Source organism: Crocodylus porosus, unplaced genomic scaffold (genome assembly GCF_001723895.1).
Source record: "Crocodylus porosus isolate Cpor-Errol unplaced genomic scaffold, CroPor_comp1, whole genome shotgun sequence".
NCBI lineage: Eukaryota > Metazoa > Chordata > Crocodylia > Crocodylidae > Crocodylus > Crocodylus porosus.
The window spans coordinates 26,701,315-26,722,292 of record NW_017728943.1 but is presented as its reverse complement, the minus strand read 5'-3'; the positions used below and the strand labels follow the sequence as shown (position 1 = coordinate 26,722,292).

At 46.5% G+C, this 20,978-nt stretch overlaps 1 protein-coding gene and 1 long non-coding RNA gene across 3 annotated transcripts; one reads left to right on the top strand and one right to left on the bottom strand.

The window, feature by feature from the left end:
* Positions 1-1,012: 1,012 nt before the first annotated feature.
* On the bottom strand, positions 1,013-20,075 carry LOC109319482. Its single transcript, XR_002103516.1, has 3 exons — positions 18,653-20,075; positions 16,381-16,387; positions 1,013-1,023 (listed from the first exon to the last, which is right to left on the bottom strand). It is a non-coding gene; the product is annotated as an uncharacterized LOC109319482 (long non-coding RNA).
* Positions 3,790-17,763, top strand: LRRN4 (leucine rich repeat neuronal 4). Of its 2 annotated transcripts, none has more exons than XM_019549081.1 (5): positions 3,790-4,072; positions 7,854-8,499; positions 10,126-10,330; positions 14,249-14,386; positions 15,720-17,763. In XM_019549081.1, exons 2-5 carry the CDS (start codon positions 7,905-7,907, stop codon positions 17,056-17,058), a joined length of 2,277 nt encoding a protein of 758 aa, XP_019404626.1. In that variant the 5' UTR covers positions 3,790-4,072; positions 7,854-7,904; the 3' UTR covers positions 17,059-17,763. The 2 variants fall into 2 exon arrangements, with proteins under 2 accessions (XP_019404626.1, XP_019404625.1); XM_019549080.1 differs by having other exon boundaries at positions 7,775-8,499.
* Positions 20,076-20,978: the final 903 nt, after the last annotated feature.

Sequence of the window (20,978 nt, the reverse complement as noted above, 5' to 3'; positions counted from 1 at the left end):
TGGCATTCCTTCTGCCTTGCTACAAGCCTCACATTCAAAGGCATAAGGAGGAATTTTGGCACTCTCCGTAGGGAGACCTGAGTGAAGGTTTGGGAGGGGATACCACTGAGTGCCAGGGAGTCTCATGGGGTTGCAGGGGCAAGCACTGGAGAGCCTTATGGCATATGGGCTGCATGTTATGGACTCTTTGGGGGCTTTCCTTCTGGCAAACCTAAAAAATTGGCACCCAGGGCTCATGCCCTCTTTGCTATCCCCCTTACCCCCATAGTTATGCACCTACTCACTGTGGAGTTGAGGTAAGGAGAAAAATCAATGGTAATTTAAAGAAATGGTGTCATCTGGGAACGTGTGAAAGTAGAAGGAACAGCTACACGCAGAGGGATTCACTGCCTGTTTACAACAGATTGTAAAGCATCTGCTTCAAAAATGGAGTGGGGTGAGGGCAATCATTCCCTTGAAGCCTGCAGCATTATTACTGCTGTTGGTTATTATAGATATACATGTGGTCAGCTCCAGGCTATGATGATCACCGTTGTGCTGGGAGCAGTAGCATCACATGGAAACACATGGTACCCGCTCTAGTGAGATGACATCTGAAGTGCAGACAGAAGGCAGAGGGGGAAAAAATAATTTAAGACCTGCACAAGCCAGGATACCCAGCCCTTTGTAGGCCATGCTTTCAAAACTAGAGCCAAGACAGATACTGTGGACCTCACCATGCCTGCTGAAGTTTTTGGGGCTGGCAAGTGCTTTGCACTTTTCAGGATTAGGCCCATGGTTGGCCAAATTCTATCTGACTTCCAGCTTCATCAGAGTTGATTGGCCAGATGAAAACAAAAGGCATTGCCAGATTACCACAGTGGCTCCCTGAGCCAAATCATTGAACCATTTTTTACCTCCTACATTTTTCACCTGCCTGGACCACTAGAATTAAATCTATGGGGCTGAATAAATTAAGTCAGAGCAGAGCTTGGCTTGCAGAGCTGGGCTGAGCTCTGTCTCCTTTCAGAGGTTAAAAAGTTCCTTTTCAAAGGTTAAAAAAAAATGCTATAATAATTAGCCCACTTTCTCATGAAGATTCATTGTCTGTAAAAACCTGGCTAACAACAGAAGATGCTCCACTGATACTTAATAGCAAAGTGCAGCTTCCTGTCTAGCAAGGATCTTAATAGGGTGTTGGAGGTGAAGACAGACCAAAAAAAATTAGTGTTTAGAGCTGGAAAGTTGTTTTTTCCTGGGCAATGGTTTAACTCCATCCCATCTCCACTGATGCCAATGGCCAATAGTGAGAGCTTTGGCATGATCATTTTATAGGGTTGCCAACCCTCCATGATTACCCCGGAGTCTCCGGGAATTCAAAATAAATCTCCAGGAGACTGCTGAGAGTCACCTGGGAGATAAATGATAGGGCATTCATTAAAGTAAATATTAAATGCTGAATCTGATTTATATAGTAGTCCAGTGGGTTTTTAAAATGTGCATTTGCCTTCCTGATACAATGTCATTAATGTCATAACATCATGTGATGAAACCTCCCAGAATAGATGCAAAGACAGTTGGCATCCCTTTCATTTTATGAACTATTTGAGCAAGAGAAGGTCATCTAAAGCCACCTCTTTCTGGCCATTCAGTAAAACTGAGCCTAGTAAACACACTTACTCACAAATACTCATGTGAGCAGCTCCTGTGTACTCAGGGTGGCTGTTCTGTGGCATCAGGCCCAATTTCAGAAAACCATTTGCCTTGCTTAACAAAACTACAGAGCAAGCTACATCCCTAAACCACAAGGGAACAACGCGTACCTCTTGTTTTACCTCCTAAAAAACCACAAAGCTCCAGAAAGCCCCATTAAGAGACCATATCTTGTTCTCTGAGTGTTCTGGTGTTTTTCAAGGCCCCATTTCCCCAATAGCAACTGACATGGGCAAGAGATAATAAATGTCATAGTGGGCAAAGATAAATCCTATGTGCACATGTTTTCAAGGTCTTTAGGAAAGCATAACCTTAATCTCTGTATTATTGCTGAGGTGAAGAGGCCGGCCCAACACCAATATGTTTGTGCTGTCCAGAGAGAGTGAAGTTTCCAGACAGAACATGATCAATGCTCTTGTAGCCCGGGTGCACCCGGGGGGGCGCCTTGCCCTCCGATGATGGTGGCAGTGGTCAGGCAGGGTGCTGAGGAAGGGGTCAGCTACTAGAGCGGCTTCCTCCCCTCTCTATAGAGCTAAACTGAAAACAAGTACTTAACTATGTACCATTTATTACAAGAATAAAAACAGAAACTTAATATAAAACAGAATATTTACAAGGCTTATATAAAATATAATACTATATATAATATTCCACAATTCACATATAGTACCAAATATGAACCAAATAACTTACAACTTATACAACACAATTAAGACATAGGGATATTAACCTATATAACCCAAGTAAACTAACCATAATATTTCTTTAAACCTTCACAAATAACAATACCAATATACACACTGAGACATTAAAACACATAACCCATATAACCCCCCTTAAACAATACCCCTAGCTATATAGCTGTTAACACGACAACCCCAAAATAGGGAGTGCACTCAGCACCTCCCCGAGGGGTTTCCCTGAAGCACCTCCCCTTTAGGGCCCTGGGACGTGGACATGCCCCTTCCGCAATGGAGGGTGGAGGTGGCAGACCCTCCTCACCCATGTCAGCCTCCCCTGCGGGGCCCACTTCCCCAGTAACTCATGTTTCCTCTCTGGAGAAGTCAAGGCTCGTCCCCTGTTGACCAATCCCAAATGAGCCTCCCTATGAGATTATCACCTCTCTCCCCCTTACTTTTACTGTTGGTATGGCAATAGTGCCTAATGGTCCTAGCTAAGATCAGGGCCCTGTTGTGCCTGGTGTTTTGCAGACATGGAGTCCCCTGTCTCACAGTCAAGGCAGATCAGGAGTGTCAATCCTTTGGCCCACAGTCTGGATTCAGCCCATGGAGCTGTTTTACCCAGCCTGTGGGGGGCCCCCAGGGGCTGGGAATTTGTGGGCTGGGTGAGCAGGGACAGGGCTTGGCCACTAAGTCCCCCACTAGAGTCTGACTGGGCATGCCCATTGGTGGGGGGAGAAGAGAGGAGAGGAGAGGCGAGCAATAGCTGTGTTCACCCCTATGCCATCTTTCCTTGCCCTACCACTGCTGCTTTGTCCAGATCCAGCCCAGGAGTGCAGGCAAACTGGACACCCATGAGGCAGATGATCAGAAATGGAGAAAAGAAACATTGCAAAGAGACTTGCCCAGGGCAACAGAGTTGGTTGGTGGCAGCTCTGGCACTAGCACCCGCAGGAGGACCCCTCCTAACTGATGTCAAATTCCTCCTAAGCCTGGAGCACCCACCGAATATGGCAACGTCTGGTCTTTGGCCCCTGGAGGGAGCGCCCAGCTCCCCACGATCCCTGCCTTGGCGTTCCAGACGAGACCTTTGCTTCCCACATCTGCTGGGGCCCCTTTACATGTAAGGCTGCTATTAAAAGCCACTTGTCTCAAGCAAACGCCTCCAGAATTTGCACTTGTGTCTTCAGACTTCTCCTGAGAAATGTAAACAAGTGGTGACTTTATCAGCCGCTTAGGAAATATCAGGGCTGGTATCAGCAGACAAGCGTCAGCTTGAACCCTTCTGTAATAATCTCCCCCCAGGGTGGGTGGGAGAAGTGGGAGCTGGGAACAGAGGTGTTGATCTTTCTCTTTCCCTCCTCCCCTCAGAGCAGGGGAGGAGGAACATGTCCCCTGTGAGGAGGGGGGGTGATGGTGGGAACCCTGCTCCTAGTAAGGGTGAGAGAGCTGAAAGCGTAGACTAAGCCCAGCCCCACCCCCAGAGGGAAGGAGGGAGGGTGGGGGAGCTGGCATGCAGGGGAGTGGGACTGGAACGCACTCATCCCTAGCACTGGGCAAGAGAGCTGTGGGGGAAGCTGGGAAGAAGTCAGACCAAGGCACTTCACAGCCCCCAGCTGAGTCACCAGAGTGCATAAAACAAGCACAAGGCAATCAGAACAGGCAGACAGGAGACACACGGCGTCAGCACTCCAGGACAGGTAGGTGCAAGCGGGTGTCATGCAGGGGTGAGTGGCTGGGACTGGCCCTGGCACCAGCACTATACCTAGACTCCTGGCAGCTCCAGGCAAACTTTTAGTATTGGGCTCCCTTTGCCAGCTATAATGGTAATAATAGTTATTATAATTTTCACCGTTTTCGGGCCCCCTTTCTGTCCAGGCCCCGGGCAGCCGCCCTGCTTGCCCTTGCCTGTATCCAGCCCTGCCTGGCACTGACATGTCTGTCTATAGCCATCTCCCTATCTTGCAGGGTCCCTGCTCCCTGGGGACCGGTGCAATGGCAAAGGGCCGTGGGGCTGCTCTCATGTGTTGAGGGGCAGGTTTTGACCCTGGTGGGGGGGAGCACAAGGGTTGCTGAAGACAACTTCCCTCCCCACTCCCCTGTCTCATCCCCTGGGAGAGAGAGAGCAGTTGAGACTCAAGGCCCCTGATCTCTTTGTTGTTCCTTAAAATGCTGGGCATGATTAAGGCAATGGAAATAATCACCAGAGCAGCACTGGGGGGAGCACGCTGAACCCAAACCATCCACAGAATTACCCCATTGCCGAGGCATTTGGGATTGGGGCTCAGCATTGTGCTGCCTCACAAAGGACCATGACTAAGACACCAACCAAGGACTTGGGAGACCCAGTTCAGTTCTTTGTCCTGACACAGACTTCCTGTGTGACCCGGGACAAGCCACTTTGGGCCAAAATTTAAGAAGTGCCTGATGGGATTTTCCAAAGCACCCACTTCGGATCCATGGGCTTGGGTGCTTAGATGCCCTAACATGGAGACAGGAGCATTTCCCTCCCTCCCAGCAGTGTTGTGAGGTTGAATACATTCACAGCTACGAGGAATCAAAACTCGTGGCAAAGGTGATATCTTTTATTAGATCAGCTAGATATTTGCAAAAAAGAAGAGATCTTTATTTGCAAGTTTTTTAGGCCCAAGCACGCTTCATCAGGCAGAGGGGATTGCAAGGATTATAAAAGTTCTCCTAGGTAGAAATTAAAATTCATATTTCATACAAATTTACACCAAGATGGCTACAACCTGGATACCCTTCACAGCTATGAGACAGGCAGATGCTATAGTGGGGGGGTGGGCAAAGTAAATGGCTATCTCCGCACACAGGTGCAGCTAGTGGTTTGTGCCTCTCTTCCAGGGGAAGGGTGCCTGCCTGCCTGAATGGGCTAGGTAGTAGTATTATGCACAATCCAGTAATGCTTACTCTGGAGGCCACACTGGTTGAATGGACACCTGCATTGCATTAAAGAGTCTGACAGGCACAGCAAGGGAAAAGGCGGTATGTTATATTTAGAAGTCACTGTTGGGAGAAAGTTACACCCATCCAGGTCTGTCCTGGACAGTCACTGTAGAATGAGACAGGGAAAGCAAATGGTTTCATTTAACTGAAGAGGCTAATCCGGAGCCAGCTCCCACAGGGAGCTGAGCACCTCCTCAGAGGTGCAGAGTGACCTGCTGACATTTGTGTGCACTGAGAGCACTCCAGGATGAGGCCCTGCCAGAAAAAACCCCAAACAGACGTGCCGAGACCAGAATGTGCCAGAGGAAGGCTGGAGGGAAGCTGTCTATTGCTCTGAAAGCGCTTCAGGAGGACAGTGCTTAGAGGAGGGAGGAGTGGTGCCCAAGGGTCAGTTGTGATGTAAGTCATCCTTCTCTCCCACACAAGGGCTCAGCACAAAATTCCCTGTTATTTTGGCCTGGCCTGAAGGAGCCACCCCAAGGCTGGAGTTTTGTCTGGAGTAAGCACTATGTGTCTCACAGGAAACTAGTGAGGAGCTAAACCATAGGGACCCTAAGAAAACATTTTTGAGCTGGGAATTTCTAAGGAACTCATCTCAAATAGAGAAAAGAGGCAGCTAAAGTGAAAGCAGAGAATGACTCTAAGCTTCTAGGTAACAGGTGCTGGGGACCTTGAGCTGAGGTTTCTGTAGGAGGAAAGGGTCTCTCAAGTTTTGGCCATTCTGATCCGGAGCCAGGTGGGCTTGTGGATGTCCTGTAATAATTATGTATCAGCAGGACCCTTGCCTGCTGAAAGCCTCCAAACCTGGCACTGCTAGACAAAAGGACATCAGTATAAAAGCCAAAAGGGTAGAAGCGGTGACGGGAGTGATCCAGAAACCCTAAGCAATGTAGGCCATGTCTATGCACCAAACTGTTGTTGGTATAGCTCTGAGTGCAGTTCTGTCCCCTCCCTGCTAGAATTCCTGAAAATCCATGAATGCATCTACTTCGGGAACCCCCCATCGTCCCCCCTGTAAGACTGAGTCACGAAAAAGCCACAAAGAGGAGGAGGACCCACCTCCTCCTTTTGCATTCACTGTTTTTCAATTAAGTCTGAGCCAGGCTTTAGGAGCCTGACTTTCAATGGGACTTGGATTGATCCACACTTAAAAGTTGTGCCAGCAAAGCTGTGTTGGTGTGAAAAAAACACACAGCCCTCATCGATATAACTGCACTGGCAAGAGCCCTAGTGCAGTGTAGTTATACAAAAGGGTCCTTTTGCCAGGGTAGCTCAGTCTGTTCCAAATGCTTCTGCTGATGTAAGCTGTTTCTCTACTTCAGGCCTTACCAGCAAGGTCTTCCTAGGGCAGACAAGGTGCTTTTACCCACAAGCCACACTGAACATTGCTGGAATCTGTGCTCTTAAATCACTTTGGCATTGCTGAAAAAGCCCCATTAAGAACTTCCTTTTTTAACCCAATGAGGAGCCAGTGGCCTTCCAGGCCCTAGCTCCCCACAGCCTGGCCATTGCTTTTTACAGAGCAAGCCTCAGCGAAGCAAACGTATTTGTTACCTTGCACTGGGGTCGCCTAGAGATGAGTCCCTGCTTGCTCTGTATCAAAATTAAAACTAACTGAATGCTGCATGAGACCAGTGGTGTGACCTTGCTGTCTTTGAGCAAAATTATTAGGCTAGCTTACTGCAGACTTGTCCTTGTGACTAGTATTGATTGCATTAGGGTTATGCTGAGGAGTCTTCCTCAGGCAAGGACTCCACGATGTTAGGTGTGCTATAAACAGGAAACTAATCATGGTCCCTGCTCCAAAGAAAGAGCTGGCCATCACAATTGGCTGCTGCTTTCCCCTCACAGATTCAGCTTTGCGCATACACCAGGTCAGTACCATGGCAAGGAAGTTTGATGCCCGGGGAAAGCCTGCAGCAGCAGCCCACTCTTGCCCCATGCACAGATCCAGGGGGCACATGTCCCACCCCCACCCCAATGCTTTTCCCAGAATGCATGCAGCAGTGGGAGCCACCCTCCTCTCATCCCCCCCAAAACGAGCTGCTTGTGGCTAGGTCCTGTGCCCTGCCCTGGCTAGGCAGCACCTATCCTTTGCTTTTGTGCTGGGGCAGTCACCCTGCCCACCCCTCCTTGCTACTGCACTGGACTAGGTAAAGAAGATAGTGCTGTACCTGTAAAACTTGTGATACTTTTTTGGCCTTTAGGGCGAAAGGTTTTTATGCACTGTTAAAAAAAAGGATCACATGAGAATTCCACCCCACAGGACTCCTTTTTGCTTAGCTTTAATTACAACAGAGGTGCTAATTATCACTTCCACCAGCTTGATGCAAGAGGCAAATGCTTATCAGTTTAAAATAGCTTGTGACAGCCTGGAGGGATTTTAATTTATTTCTCAACATTGCTGTTTTTCTTTCCCTTCCCTGGAAAAACAGATTTTGTGATTTAATTGAGCCACATTGAAGCAGAAGGATGTTTTCTCTCCTGTTCACCCTCTCTCCGCTGGTACTGATGGTGGCATCCAGCCCCACAAAAAGAGCAGAATCTCTGACACTGGGAGATTTTATGAATGTTTTCCTACTGGCTGAGGAAAGCTCATGGAAGAACGTAAATCTTAGTAGCATGTCCTGCGAGGAGATGAGGAACAACACATGGACCATCTTGCATCTGACCAACCACAACTTGAGCTCCTTTCCTGCCTGCTTGCCTGAGGTGGTGGAGACCCTGGACCTCAGCACCAACTTCCTGAGCATGCTGAATGGCACAGAGATAGTGAACTTGCCAAATCTGCATATCCTCTCTCTGAGACAGAACAACATTGAAGAAGTCATATGGGGAAGTGAAGCCCTCAGCAGTCTCCGAATCCTGGACCTAAGTTTGAATAAGTTGTCATCTGTGCCTTCATGCCAGGGCTCCTATCTGCCAAACCTAAAGTGGCTATCACTGGCTGGAAACCCCATCACACAAATCCAGCCATGGGCTTTCTCCTGTTACCCACAACTGCAGTTCCTGAACTTGTCTGCCACTCTGCTAGGGCAAGACACTGGTGGAGGGATTAGAGAGTCTGCCTTTGCCATGAGGATGCTACCAGGGGACACCAGCAGAAGGCCAGACAATACCATCCATGTGCTTGATCTGAGTGGGACCTCTCTGGAAAAATGTAAGTCTTAAATATTTGTGGTAAACATGGGGCCTGGTTTAGCTTGGCCTTGTTTTAGATGGTGGACAGCTTGGTTGATGCCAGGAGTAGAACTGGCATTTTCCAGAAGCAAAGGCAGGAGCTGCCGCTGCTGGCTAATTGGAGCTGCTGCAGGCATGTCTCCACTCCTGATCAGGCCTGGGAGGCACCTCACATGCTCCCTGGTTGTTATAAATTCCCTAGTATAGACAACCTTTTAGAAGGCTCAAAGGTTTTCCCTTCAGAGGGGAATCTAGAGGAATAGCTGTAGTGCAAACCTGGCAACTGAATGTGGCCACAAGAGAATTTCACATCCCTGCTCATAACCTCTCTCCCCACCCCCATGGACATGGATGGATCTAGGATTCTGAAAAGGCGGGGTGCAGATGGTGTGGCGCATCATCCCATATAACACAACACATTTTCTCCAAGTAAAAAGAAACTAGAAGTTTACTAATATGCTAGGGGTTTAGGGCTATATTATTCAGTTTAAGGTTGAGACACACATACATATAACTTCATTAGAATGAGTTAAGAACAATCTGCAGGGGTGACACAGGAGCTCAATTACCAGGACCAGCTACAGACAGAAGAACTGCAGAACAAAGGCTAGCTGGATTGGTGGGACATCAAGGCCATTAAAAAGGAGAGGGTTGTTAACATCTGTGGACTAAAGAGTCTAGAAAGGATCAGGTAGATGAGGATGAGCCATGAAGTCAAGGGACTCCTCAGCACTTCCTGACTAGAAATGCTGCTGCCACTGCCAAGCAGTTGGTTTTAAATTTTGGGTGGAGCAGGGATCAAAAGGGATGCAAGTGCACCAGTGCACCCCCTTGGATCTGTCCCTGCCTGTGGGCAATAGTGTTATCCTCTCCTATCAGCCAGCTCTCAGCCTTGGATTTATCTTTGACTCCTCTCCTCCCAGCCAGACTCTGTGAAACCCAGCCTCTGGTTTTAGAGTCATATTTCTGGAATTAGCCTTTCCTTCCACAATTCCTACAGCCCAAGGCCTCACAGTGTTAGGCACTGTATATCTACATGGGGAGAGACAGTCCCTGCTCCAAAGATGTTACAGTCTAGAGAGACCAGGTAGAACAAAGAGAAGACTTCATCCCATTTTATAAACAGGGAACTGAGGCACGCAGAGATTAAATGACTTGCCTGAATCCCAGTCTGCTCCCTGAACTGCAGGGCTGTCCCTCTTCTCTAGGACAATCTTTCCTCTCTCTCTCTCCTGGACTCTTATCATATTTCATGAAATAAAATGGGTATAATAATTCCTCACTCAGTGCTTTGTGAACCATTTGTTAAGGACTCTGACAAAGGAGCTGCAGAAGATCAAGGAAGAATTACAAAGATTTGCAGTGCTGTAAATCTACAATCATACCCAGCAGTTCCCTACTTGAGAGTCCAACCACATGCCTAATAAATATGCCCAGCTCTCCATGCAGTGAGAGTACATGTTCTCCTTGACTACTTGGGAAATAACCCTCAGGAATATTTGTTTGTCAGTGAAACTCCACCCAGAGCCCACTACTTCTTGACAAGTCAGAAATCCAGGACCATCCTCCATTCACATACCAGTTAAAAATCTCTTCTCTGCTTCAGTACAACAGGAATGGACCCAAGACCTGCCCAACCTTAGCTCCCTCCATCTTACCAGGATGACCCGGTTGAGAAGCCTTGATACAGATCTCTTCAAGTCTATACCAAGTCTGACAGAACTGAACTGCCAGGACTCCCACATGCTGAGTTCAGTGAGGACAAAGATATTTGAAGACGCTCCACACCTGAGGTTCCTCATATTCCAAAAGTATGTTTCTTTTGCTCTTTGCTCACATGTATGTAATTATTCCTGCTTGCTGAGAGTGTTGTAGCCCTGAATACAGGACCCCTTCCAGCTTATCGCACACACAGAAGGGATGTTCCACCCTTTCCAGAGCCATTTCAAACTCTGAAGCATGGGGCAAATTCAGTTGATGCAGCTGAACTCGGATTTTCCATTCTGGGGGGTAGAGACTCTGTCCTTAAAGGCACCAGAGAGATGACAGATCTCCCCAGTGTGGGGAGAGTTCCTTGCTAGGGGAGAGTGGTACAGTAACTATTTATGGACTACAGCTTTTGGTATGATAGGGGCTTGCTGGGGAAGTGCAGCTGGAGCACACTGCTCTTCCAAGACTCTTGGCTGTCGGACAGCTGCCTAGGAGCCATATTCAGCTGCTCCAGCTATAAGGCTGCTAATAAAACAGGCCCTAGGATCAAGGAGACAACAGGCTTCTTTGCTACGCCCACTGGATACTGGGAGAAGCAGAGAACCTGGTTCCCATGAATGCTGTGAGCCAAAAACTGTATCGTGGTACAGTGATGCCCTAAATTTAGTTTAGGAGCATGCTGCAATTATTGGCATGCATAAATGTATTGCGATTCCTGTACTGCTTCTGTCTCTGAGTGGATCCGCACATTAGAAAAGCTTATTTCACTGAATCCTGAGCAGAGACACTGAAATATAAACAAGAGGAGAATCTGGTTAAGCATTAATGATCTGCCTCTTAATCACTCCCATCTTGAAAAATACCTGACCTCTCACACCTCCTCCCCTTGGATTTTTTAGCCTCTTATGCCTCTTGGTTTTAATGCTTTCACTAGACATTCGGAGGCTGCTTGACTGGAGGTTTATGGGGCCAAATTTTGTGCTACTACATACAACTCCCCTGACTTCAGTTTCAAGGGTTGTGTCATTCCTGGGGGACAACGCTAAGACGTGCTTAAAACAGAAACTTGAAATATCGGCATACAAAATCTACTGACTGCAAGAGAGGCTTAAAAATCAATGGGTTGCTACAAGAAAAGTGATGTTCTCTTTGTGCCATCTACTTTCTGAGACTTTTTAGGGTTCATACTGGGTAGTTATTTTAAGCTCTTCTATTCAACTGTAAAGGTTAGAAACTGTTTCCTTAATGGGAGCTAAGATTCTGATATCATCACTTGACTCTGGGATCTGGAGTTTTAAGAAAAAACTACTGAGAGAGACAAAACCATGAGAGTTAGCAACGCTGTGGCTTGCCCAGGTCACACAGCAGGTCAGTAGCAGAATCACCATGGAGAATGCGGAGGCTTTCTGTCCTGCATCCACCCTCTAATGTACTAGACCAGCTGTCAATAATGTTTTCTAGTGGTGTGCTGAAATGACCCAACTCAGGTCCAAGGAGGGCCAGAGCTAGGACCTGGCTGCTATCACTGCTCCTCCCCACTTCTCCTTCTCTCTGCTGCCCAGTCGCCCTATGGGCAAAGTCCTCACCAGCTCCACAAGCCAAGTCCAATGGTCCCACAGGCCGAATCTGGCCTGTTGACCATAGATTGCCAACCCTTGCACTAGACCACACTAATTTAAATAACTCATTGCCAGTGTCCCTAGTGACCCCAGTGTTAAAGCAGAACCTGGTACTAACTTGTGAAGTACAACTACTTCACTCAAGTAGCAGCAAGGCCTTAGGGATGTACCTTCTACGCATGGTGGAAGATTATATGTATATGGCAGTGCGGCTGAGAGATACAGAGATTTGGGGATAATAGAGTTCCTTGTTCAATGTTAGATTAAAGGAACTTTTTGATTCTTTGCCAGAAGCGAGTCACACTGAAAATAACTTTTGCTCCACTTACCCGACTGGTTACACAGCAATTAATAATTCCTGGAGACAAAGCTATAAGCTTGAAGGCAATTTGCCAAAATAGAGACTACACTGCAAAGAAAGCAGTCAGCACTCATTAATAAAAGGACTGGGGGATATTGAGGAAAATCATATAAGATATCAGCACAGATTATGAGTTTTGCAGAAAACAAAGTGAGGGGAGTAGGGCGGGGGGAGAAACCAACCCTGGGCACTGGCTGTATGAAAGGAGGACAGAATACAAGCTGTGAGCAAAGGGAAGACCAGGTTCTGCTCTTGGACACACTGCTGCACTTGAGAACAGAACTGACACAGTATCTTACAGAACATATGCAAACCCCCTGCCTCACAGATCTGATGCTCTACCTGAGAAGGAAAGAGCGCTAGACACATCAGGCCCACGAAGATGTGGTGGTATTGGCCATGGTATCAACCCCAACCTTTCAAAAATCATGAATTGTACTTAAAAATGGAACTGGCTTAGAAATCATGAGATTTAAAAAATGCACTGTAGGTGCTTTTTCTTTGCTACAGGCTTCTGAACATTTAGGATGGACTTGAATTGCATTTTCAAGCATTTCTTGAAAACCTTTCTGAAAACCTCACCTGTTCTTGTAAATTAAACTGAGATTCTCTTATAATCATAGGCAAATCGCGATGTTGAACAGGGAGATGCAGATGGTGAGCTGCATCATCATATGTAACACACTACACATTTTTCTCTAGGTAAAAAGAAACTAGAAGCTTGCTAATATGCTAGGGCTATATTATTCCAGTTAAAATTGAAACAAAAACAAACATAACTTTCTTGGAAAGTGCATTACCTCGCTATATCATACATTATGTATAAATAAAACCCCACAACAAATTAGGCAAAAAATAATCAAAAGATGTCATTTCTTTAGTCCTGTGGTCATTAGAATTAAATCTCCATTTTGTTCAGATTCACAAAACAATACCTAGCCGTCTTGAGCATGTTGAGCGAAAATTATTTCAAGATCTGAGATGATGTTTTCACATCTGAGTAAGTGTTTTTAGCTACGGAAAAAGTAGTCTTGCGGGCTGTGAAGCAGGAGCTACATTATTAGGTAGAGCCAGCGGACAGCAGAAAAGGAGGGAGAGATGTTAAGACCTGTGTAGATTATAATGAGCCATGAAGACAAGTCACTCCCTCACTGCTCCCTGAAAGGAAATGCTACTTCCACTGCCAGGCAGTTGGTTTTAAAATTTGGATAGAGCAGACGTAAAGGAAAGTGTGAGACTACACCACTGCACCCCGCTGGATCCACCCGTACCTATAATCACCTGACTTTGGATGCTGGGACTTTGGGAAGCATACCAACTATCATGAGATTTGCCAACACTGCATTTGTGAGAATACCAATGAGAGAAAGGATACAAGAAATGCTAAAATTACATTGCAATTTCAAACACAAGGAGATGAAAGGATTGGGTGACTACATCATGAACAAGGGTGGAAGAAGCTGTGGAAGCAGACATGAATCCAAGTGTTAGAAGAATAAAACACAGTTTAATCAGGGTTGCCAACGCTGACTGAAGCTATTCCAGGAGATTTTTTTTCCCCCCCAACATGACATACTGTCCTTAATTGTACTGTTCAACCCGTTCACAATATCAGTGTCCTGGATTGCTTTCAATAGTCGCCAGGAGATCGATACTGATTCCAGTAGTCTCCCAGCCAGTCTGGGAGGTTTGGTAACCCTAAACTGAATGGAGCAGACCTCTCAAGAGTGGAGGCCTTTTCCTTTCCAGCTGCAATCCCAAATGCATTCTTGTTATGAATAACTTTATGCTCCTGCAGGGAGTGAATCATAGCTGGGATAAATAGCATCAGGCTGATATAGAGGTACAAGCCTGGGTTTTGTTAGAGCAGGGGGAGGGAATTAGTAATCTGCTAGTGCTATCAGTTGATAGAAGATTGCTATCCCCTCAGGGAGCAGGGAAAGCTGCAGGCCCTCTCATGTTACAGAGTTGTTAACACAGTCCAGCCCTTGGGCCCTAGCCAACATGAGTTCATTATGATCCTGTTTCTCAACTCCTAGCTGTAACCTGAGTTCTTTTGATCCCTGGAATACCAGTTCATCAGAGAACATTGTCATCAACCTGTCTGGAAATCCTCTACAATGCAACTGTAAGCTTTCATGGCTGCTCTCTGATCCCGCAAGAATTGTTCTGGAAAGGTAAAGCACCTTATATACCTGCATGCTGTGTGCATTCAAATAGATACAGCCCTGGCCTTTTCACTGAGATTTTTTGCTGCAAACTATTCACAGACAAGATTGCTTTCCTGTCCATATTATCCATATTCCTTGTCTGTTCTTACTCTTCTCCAAGAATGCAACGAAATTTGGGCTCATTATATCTGAAAACAACAATGCCCTATGACCAGAAGCAAAACTGGAAAATGATGTCACCTACAGATTCCACTTTAGGAGCTAGATAATTTATTCTCTGCCTCCACACTTAGTAATTTTTTTTCTATTAGTGCAAATAAAATATGATCTAGATCAGCAACCTGAAAGGTGCTGTGCCCTACCAAACAGGAGATCAGCAAGTCAAGTCTGCAGCTCCTCAGCCAGCAATGGCTAAGAATATCATGGAACAAATTACACAGCACTCAGTGGTGCCCCTCACTGTCATCTTGAAAGTGGGATTATTCATTTTAGCTGGGGAGACTGATCCTTTGAAATGCTGTATATGCAGTGCCACCACATGAGGTGGGTAGCCTCCCAGTCATGGGATACTTGCTGCATCTTGCAAAAAAAGGAGGTAGCCAAGTTAACATGATGAGGGAAATCACCCTGAAAATACAAAAGTATAATCAAGAATTTGCCTGGCTCTGGTCCTAGATTTCATACTTCCCAGGGAGACATCAGGGGTCTGAATGATATTAGCAAAGGGGTGGGCAAAAAAAATACCCACAGGCTGGATCTGGCCAGCCAGCAGATTTGATTGTTCTGCCCAGCAGCATCAGCTGCGGACCAAGGAGAGGGTTCCACAGTGCTGCGTAGGCGGTGATGTCAGCTGTGGGTGCTGCCGGCAGGTTCAGGAGGCCTGATGCAGAACATGCTGGCGGCATCCACAACTGATGCCACTGCCCTCCCAGCACAGACAGAAGCTCCTGCCTGGAGCCCTGATCCAGAACCTGCTGGCAGCATCAGCTGTGCACACAACCAGTGAGTTCTGCATCAGGGCTGCAGAACCCACTGGCTGTGGCCACAGCTGATGCCATCACCTCCCTGCCACAGTGGTAGTCCACATCTGGATCTACAGCTGAGCATCAAGGCTCCTGGCAAACTACAGTTCTGGCTGGGTTATGGAAGGGGAGAGAGAGGGACAGAGAGAGAAGAGAAGGATGTGGCCCTTGATGAGTCACCAAAACTTAAGTGGCCCTTCAGCTAAAATAATTGCCCACCCCTGTATTAGCAGCTCATTAATGGGGAAGAGTTAGAGGGGTTGGCAGTGCCTTCCAATAACTGTTATGTCTTCTTACTGGTTTGTTTCATCTCCTAGGAGAGCAAATACAACTTGCAACACAGCCCCAGGAGACAGAGATATGCCATCATCATCCCTTTCACTGTTACTGCTCTATGAAGAGTGCCAGTCGAGGAGAAATGACACGCTCCCAGAGTCAGTAACTCCTTTTCACAACGACAGCCCTTCCCACTTCACTATTAATAACCCTACCAGTGCAGCAATGCTGACAGACCCATCTCTGGTCCCCTTAGATGTGGTGAGTGATGCCATTATATCACAAAGCACAGTTAGTGTGACAGGGATGGAGCTAATGAAGGAGAAGCCCACACATGGCATCCATCCTCTTTACAGAGAGGAAACATTATCCAAATCTGTTGACAGCCCTTCTACTGTAGCACCAGAAGCTACCTCTTCAGACATCCTGGAGGAGCTTTTTAGTAATTCTTTTATGGAGCACAACACCGTGAGTACAACTCAAACAGATCAATCGAAGGAAAATGCCACAGTAGCCATTAACCTTTTCCACCATGAGGTAAAACTTCATCAATTTACTAGTGACCCTTCTACTGATACGAGAGTTACAGACTCTCCGATGTTGCTCACTGAACTTTCAAAGTACTCCTTAACTCCACAGGACACCATAAACACATCTCTAACAGACCAACTGCAGCAAGGCTCTTTCAAGGCAAAATCTAACCCAGATCCTACACAAGCTGAAATACCAATACACTATGTAGAGGATTATGAATATGAAGATGAAGAAAAGGAGACTGCAACTCAACCAACACATGTCCTTTGTGACTACAATCCTTGCAAACACCTCCAGAAACCATGCTCTGAACTTCAAACCTTGTCTTCATGTCTGTGTCCTGGACTGTCTGGAGAAGACACTGTCCCTGATTCCCCAAGGCTCAGAGAGGTGTCTGAAATTACAGACACCTCAGCCCTGATCAACTGGTGTGCTCCAAATTCAGTCGTGAATACCTACCAGCTAGTATTCCATGCTGAAGGTAGTGAGGAAGGCCAGACATCCTTCGATGAGATTTACACCACTGCGAGGCAGCACACACTGTATAAGCTGTCACCAGACACCACCTACCAGGTCTGTGTGATTGCTTTGAACAAAGCAGGAGCCAGCCAGAGAGAGAAGGTCTTAAGCAATCCATGCACCCAATTTAAAACAAAGCCCAGTTACAAAACCATCCTGGCTGCCTTGTCTGCAACAAGCGGGCTTTTTCTCCTTACCACCATCATACTGTCTGCATGCCTCTGTAAGAAATGCAGAAAGCCTCAAGCTGAGCAATATGGCACACACCTCGTCTCCTACAAAAACCCAGCATTTGATTACCCGTTGAAACTGCAAACATACGATTAGCCCCAAGCCCTTTTGTTGACAACTTTTGTAGTAAAATACCTTATAACAGCACATCTCTAATTGGTATCCAATTGCCCCCTGGGGTTTATTTTAATTTTTCTCATAGGGCAGATTTAACCCCTGCTGTAAGGCCACTGGTGTTAAGTGGATTAGACCAGGGACGTTAAGTGGATCTGAATGCTTTAGCTTTGTTGTGAGAGATCCCCACCTAGCCTGTTGTTTCCCAGGTCTCCACTTTTCTTCCATTTCCAAACAGCAACTGTGTTTTGAGTGGTTTCTTATTTTGTAGTCATGTGTAATTATTCGCCTGGGTCCTTAAAACCCAGCAGCGATTTTAAAACAGTGTGTGTGGTGGGGGGCAGCAATTAGAGTAGCCTAGGAGGTAGATGCACAGTCCTATGGTTCTTTGAAGTGGGTGCTTATTTAACCTAGTCTAAGATGGCATTGAAGTGCCCAGAAAAAAAAGCCTCAATAGGAATAATCCCCAGCATCCATAGAATACCTTTTATCTGCAGGTATCAAAGAGATCTTTGACAAAGAGGTAGATAGACTGAAGACTAGGATGGACAATCATTTTGTCTGACTTCATCACAGAGATGATAACAGATTCCACAGAGTGAAATGTTTCAAGACCTGTAAATGCCAAAGAGAAACAACATCCAACCTTGTCGCATTCATCCCCAGATTTTTGTGGAAAAAATAAGACGTAAAATGACTTGTCCAAGATTTTAAAAGGCCCTTAGTGCCTACCTATACTTGCAGCTAGACACTTAAAGGGAATTGCAAAGCACTTTCTGGTGCTTGCTTGGCTTTTGGGATCTGATTTTGAACAGTTTTAAGCACTATGTGTAGATCTGTACAGCATCCCCACTGGGTCCATGGGAGACCCACGTGCTCAAGCTTACCCTACTCCCCTATTTGTATGCCTCAGACCCAGAAATGGGGCAGTGAGGATGCTCTGGATACACCCTGTGTGGCAGCTTTCAAGTACACTAAAGACAGAGGTCCGGGGAGCAGCTGTGGGGAAGGGAGGCTTTTCTTCCTGCATTTCTGGGTTTGGTGTATGTGAGGAACAAGACTTAACAAACACAAATACCTTAGAGCATAAGCTCCTTGGGGTAGAGGCCTCCTTGTTTGTTCTGTTTGTACAGGGATTGGTACCCCGGTCTGTGAGGGAGGCTCACGTGGCACTACCACACTGAATAATAATAAAAAGGAAGATTGTACAGAGCCTTCAAAATAGCAGTGGAACAAGGAAATAAATTATCATGTGGTTCACAACTGCCCACCAATCGGGTACTGATTAGTGCCCGATGCCTCAGTTGATCCAAGGATTTAATAGAATAGTCATTTATTTGGGGTTGATCCAGCCAGTCATTGGGAGGCAGGCGGCTAAATACTAATGCAGTCTACTGGGTATAAGCACAATACTGTTAAGTACTGAGATCCTAGCCACTCCTGATGGAAAGCCAGACTAGGATTTTCAAAAGCACATAAGGGATTTGGATCAGTTCCCTTCATTTTAATAGAAACCAGCATACAGATCCCCGACATAGATTTTGGGACTTTTTTCAAAGCTGAGATTTTTCCAAACTTTTTCACAAGAAAAGGGATTTATCCTTGTCAAATGTTTTTGTCTCACTATTGTTACTCAAGGTCCTGTGTCTCAGGCTTCTTCCCAGAGATACTGGACAGATATAATCTATGGACCTTTGAGATCCTGAAGAATAAAAGGTGCTCTATAAATGTACAAGTGTCTATGTTCTGTTAGGCAGACAAGGTTCTTTGGGTGAATCTGATATCTTTTATTAGACCAACTAAATAGTTGGGAAACAATGCATCCCTGTATGTTCTGTTAGTTATTTTTAACATGGGAGGGAAGGGGAAGGGGAAATCACATGCCCTGTATTAATAAAAATAAAATGCAGCGCAATGATGAAATAACCATAGAATGGTTTTTGCTTTGAAGTCAACACACTTATCCAATGACAACACTGAGACAGTCATGTCTGTGACAGAGTCTGAGATGCTAAGTGCATCTCTTTTCATGAGGTTTTTTTTTTATTGATACTACTGGATTTTTGTTCTAGAAATCAGTACTGAATCTTTAAGCCTTAATTTTCCCTCCACTGGGACAGGGATCATGGTTTCACAGCTTTGAGCAACATACCAGAATAAGAGCCTGATCGGAGTCTTTGATGATAACAAAGAGCAACATGAGAGAGAGGATACAGCAGCCAGGGAAGAAAAGTGAACAAGACCAACTACCAGGCATTACCTGAGGCACAAGGCGATTTGGATTAAAATGAGATTTAAAGAGGGATTTACAACCACTCATGACTATCTGTAAAATCCCAAACAAGCCAATTTAGGCCTCTATCACGGCACCCAGAGCTGGGGCTGGGGGGTGGGAAATATGGCCTGTAGACAGAATGGCCTAGAAGGCCATTTGCCATCTGGCCCGCAGGGCCCCTCCAGAAAACAATTATTGCCATCCTGCAGCAACCCCACTGAAAGCCAGTGGGAGGCAGACTTTCAGAAGCTGTGCGCCATCAGACTAAAGTAAGCTCTGTGCCTCCACCTCTGTGGGTCTGCCAGCACTCCAGCTAGGAGCCCCATGTGAAAGCACCAAGCATAATGGTGCATGCCAAGGCAGCTGGCAAACAGGAAGTGAAGCTCCTGCCTCCAGGTGCGTGTGGGTGTGGATGCAGTTAGTAGGAGAGTGTGGGCCCCCTTGCAGCACGCCCCCTCCTTCCCCCTCCCCATGATGCACAGCCCTTGCCACTAGTGGCAGCAGTAACAGGCAGAGGGCCCTTGGGGCACTCATGGCCCTTGATGGCAAGCAGCTCCGATTGAGTCCTGGGAGCTGAACGTGGCAGCATGGAGCTGGCCTGGCCTGCTAATGCACCTTCAGACCAGACCGGGCTGGCTCCATACCAGCATGTGCAGTGCCCAGCACTGCAGATGGGAGCTGCATGCTGTCAGGCCAGGCTGGCTCCGTGCCTCCATGTGGCTTCCAGCACTCTTGTGGGGAGCTGCACCCACAAACCCCACTCCCACCCACACATATTCCACCCTCACCACCCCCCATACCCACACCTATACAAATCCCATTCCCCCCTTCCCCACAATATACAAGAGTAAGACTTTATTTTAAGCTATTATGCAATCAGCTCTATATACACTAGGCAAACGCATGTAAATCAGGACAAAATTTAAATAAAATTATAGTATGTTACAGTAGATGTTTGATTGTTAGTGTATGGAACCAGAAAAAAAAAGGTGGCAACCTCCCTCCCACAAGGAGTTCCTTCAGGGACAAGGGGAGGGACTTGTGTGGCAAAAGTCAGGGGTTAGGGAGTGGGACTTCTGGTCCCAATTTGGTGACCAGGGGGCAGGGCACCTGCCAAGTGACGGGGCTAGGGTAGCCCTCAATAGCTCACCAAAAAGACGTTAAAGCAGCCCTCCAGCCTCAATAAGTACCCATCCCTGAGCTAGAGGAAAACTTTCAGCACCTTTTTTTTTTTAGTAATAGCATTATCGTGATTACAAGGCAGTCAGTAGAGGGTAATACAATGCACACCCCTCAGCAAATCTGACAGATAAGAAGAAACCTAGACACACATCAGACAATGCAGCACAGGTGGGATGAGGAGGGATACAATTGAGCAGCACACTTCTAATGTGGTCACTGAGCACCATGCTGGATTTTATATACTACCAAGTCAAAAACACACGTGCAAGGCTAGCAAGCTTGTAACACCATGGTGCCCTATTTAAGCCAGGTACTCAACATCTGGGTATGAAGCATACTTAGATGTTTCTGCTGCAGCTGCCCCTCTCCTCCATCTACCGTGGAGCTGTGAAAAGGAATCAAGGGCAGCCCAAAATGAATTAGAGTATGCTCTCTTTGAGACAAC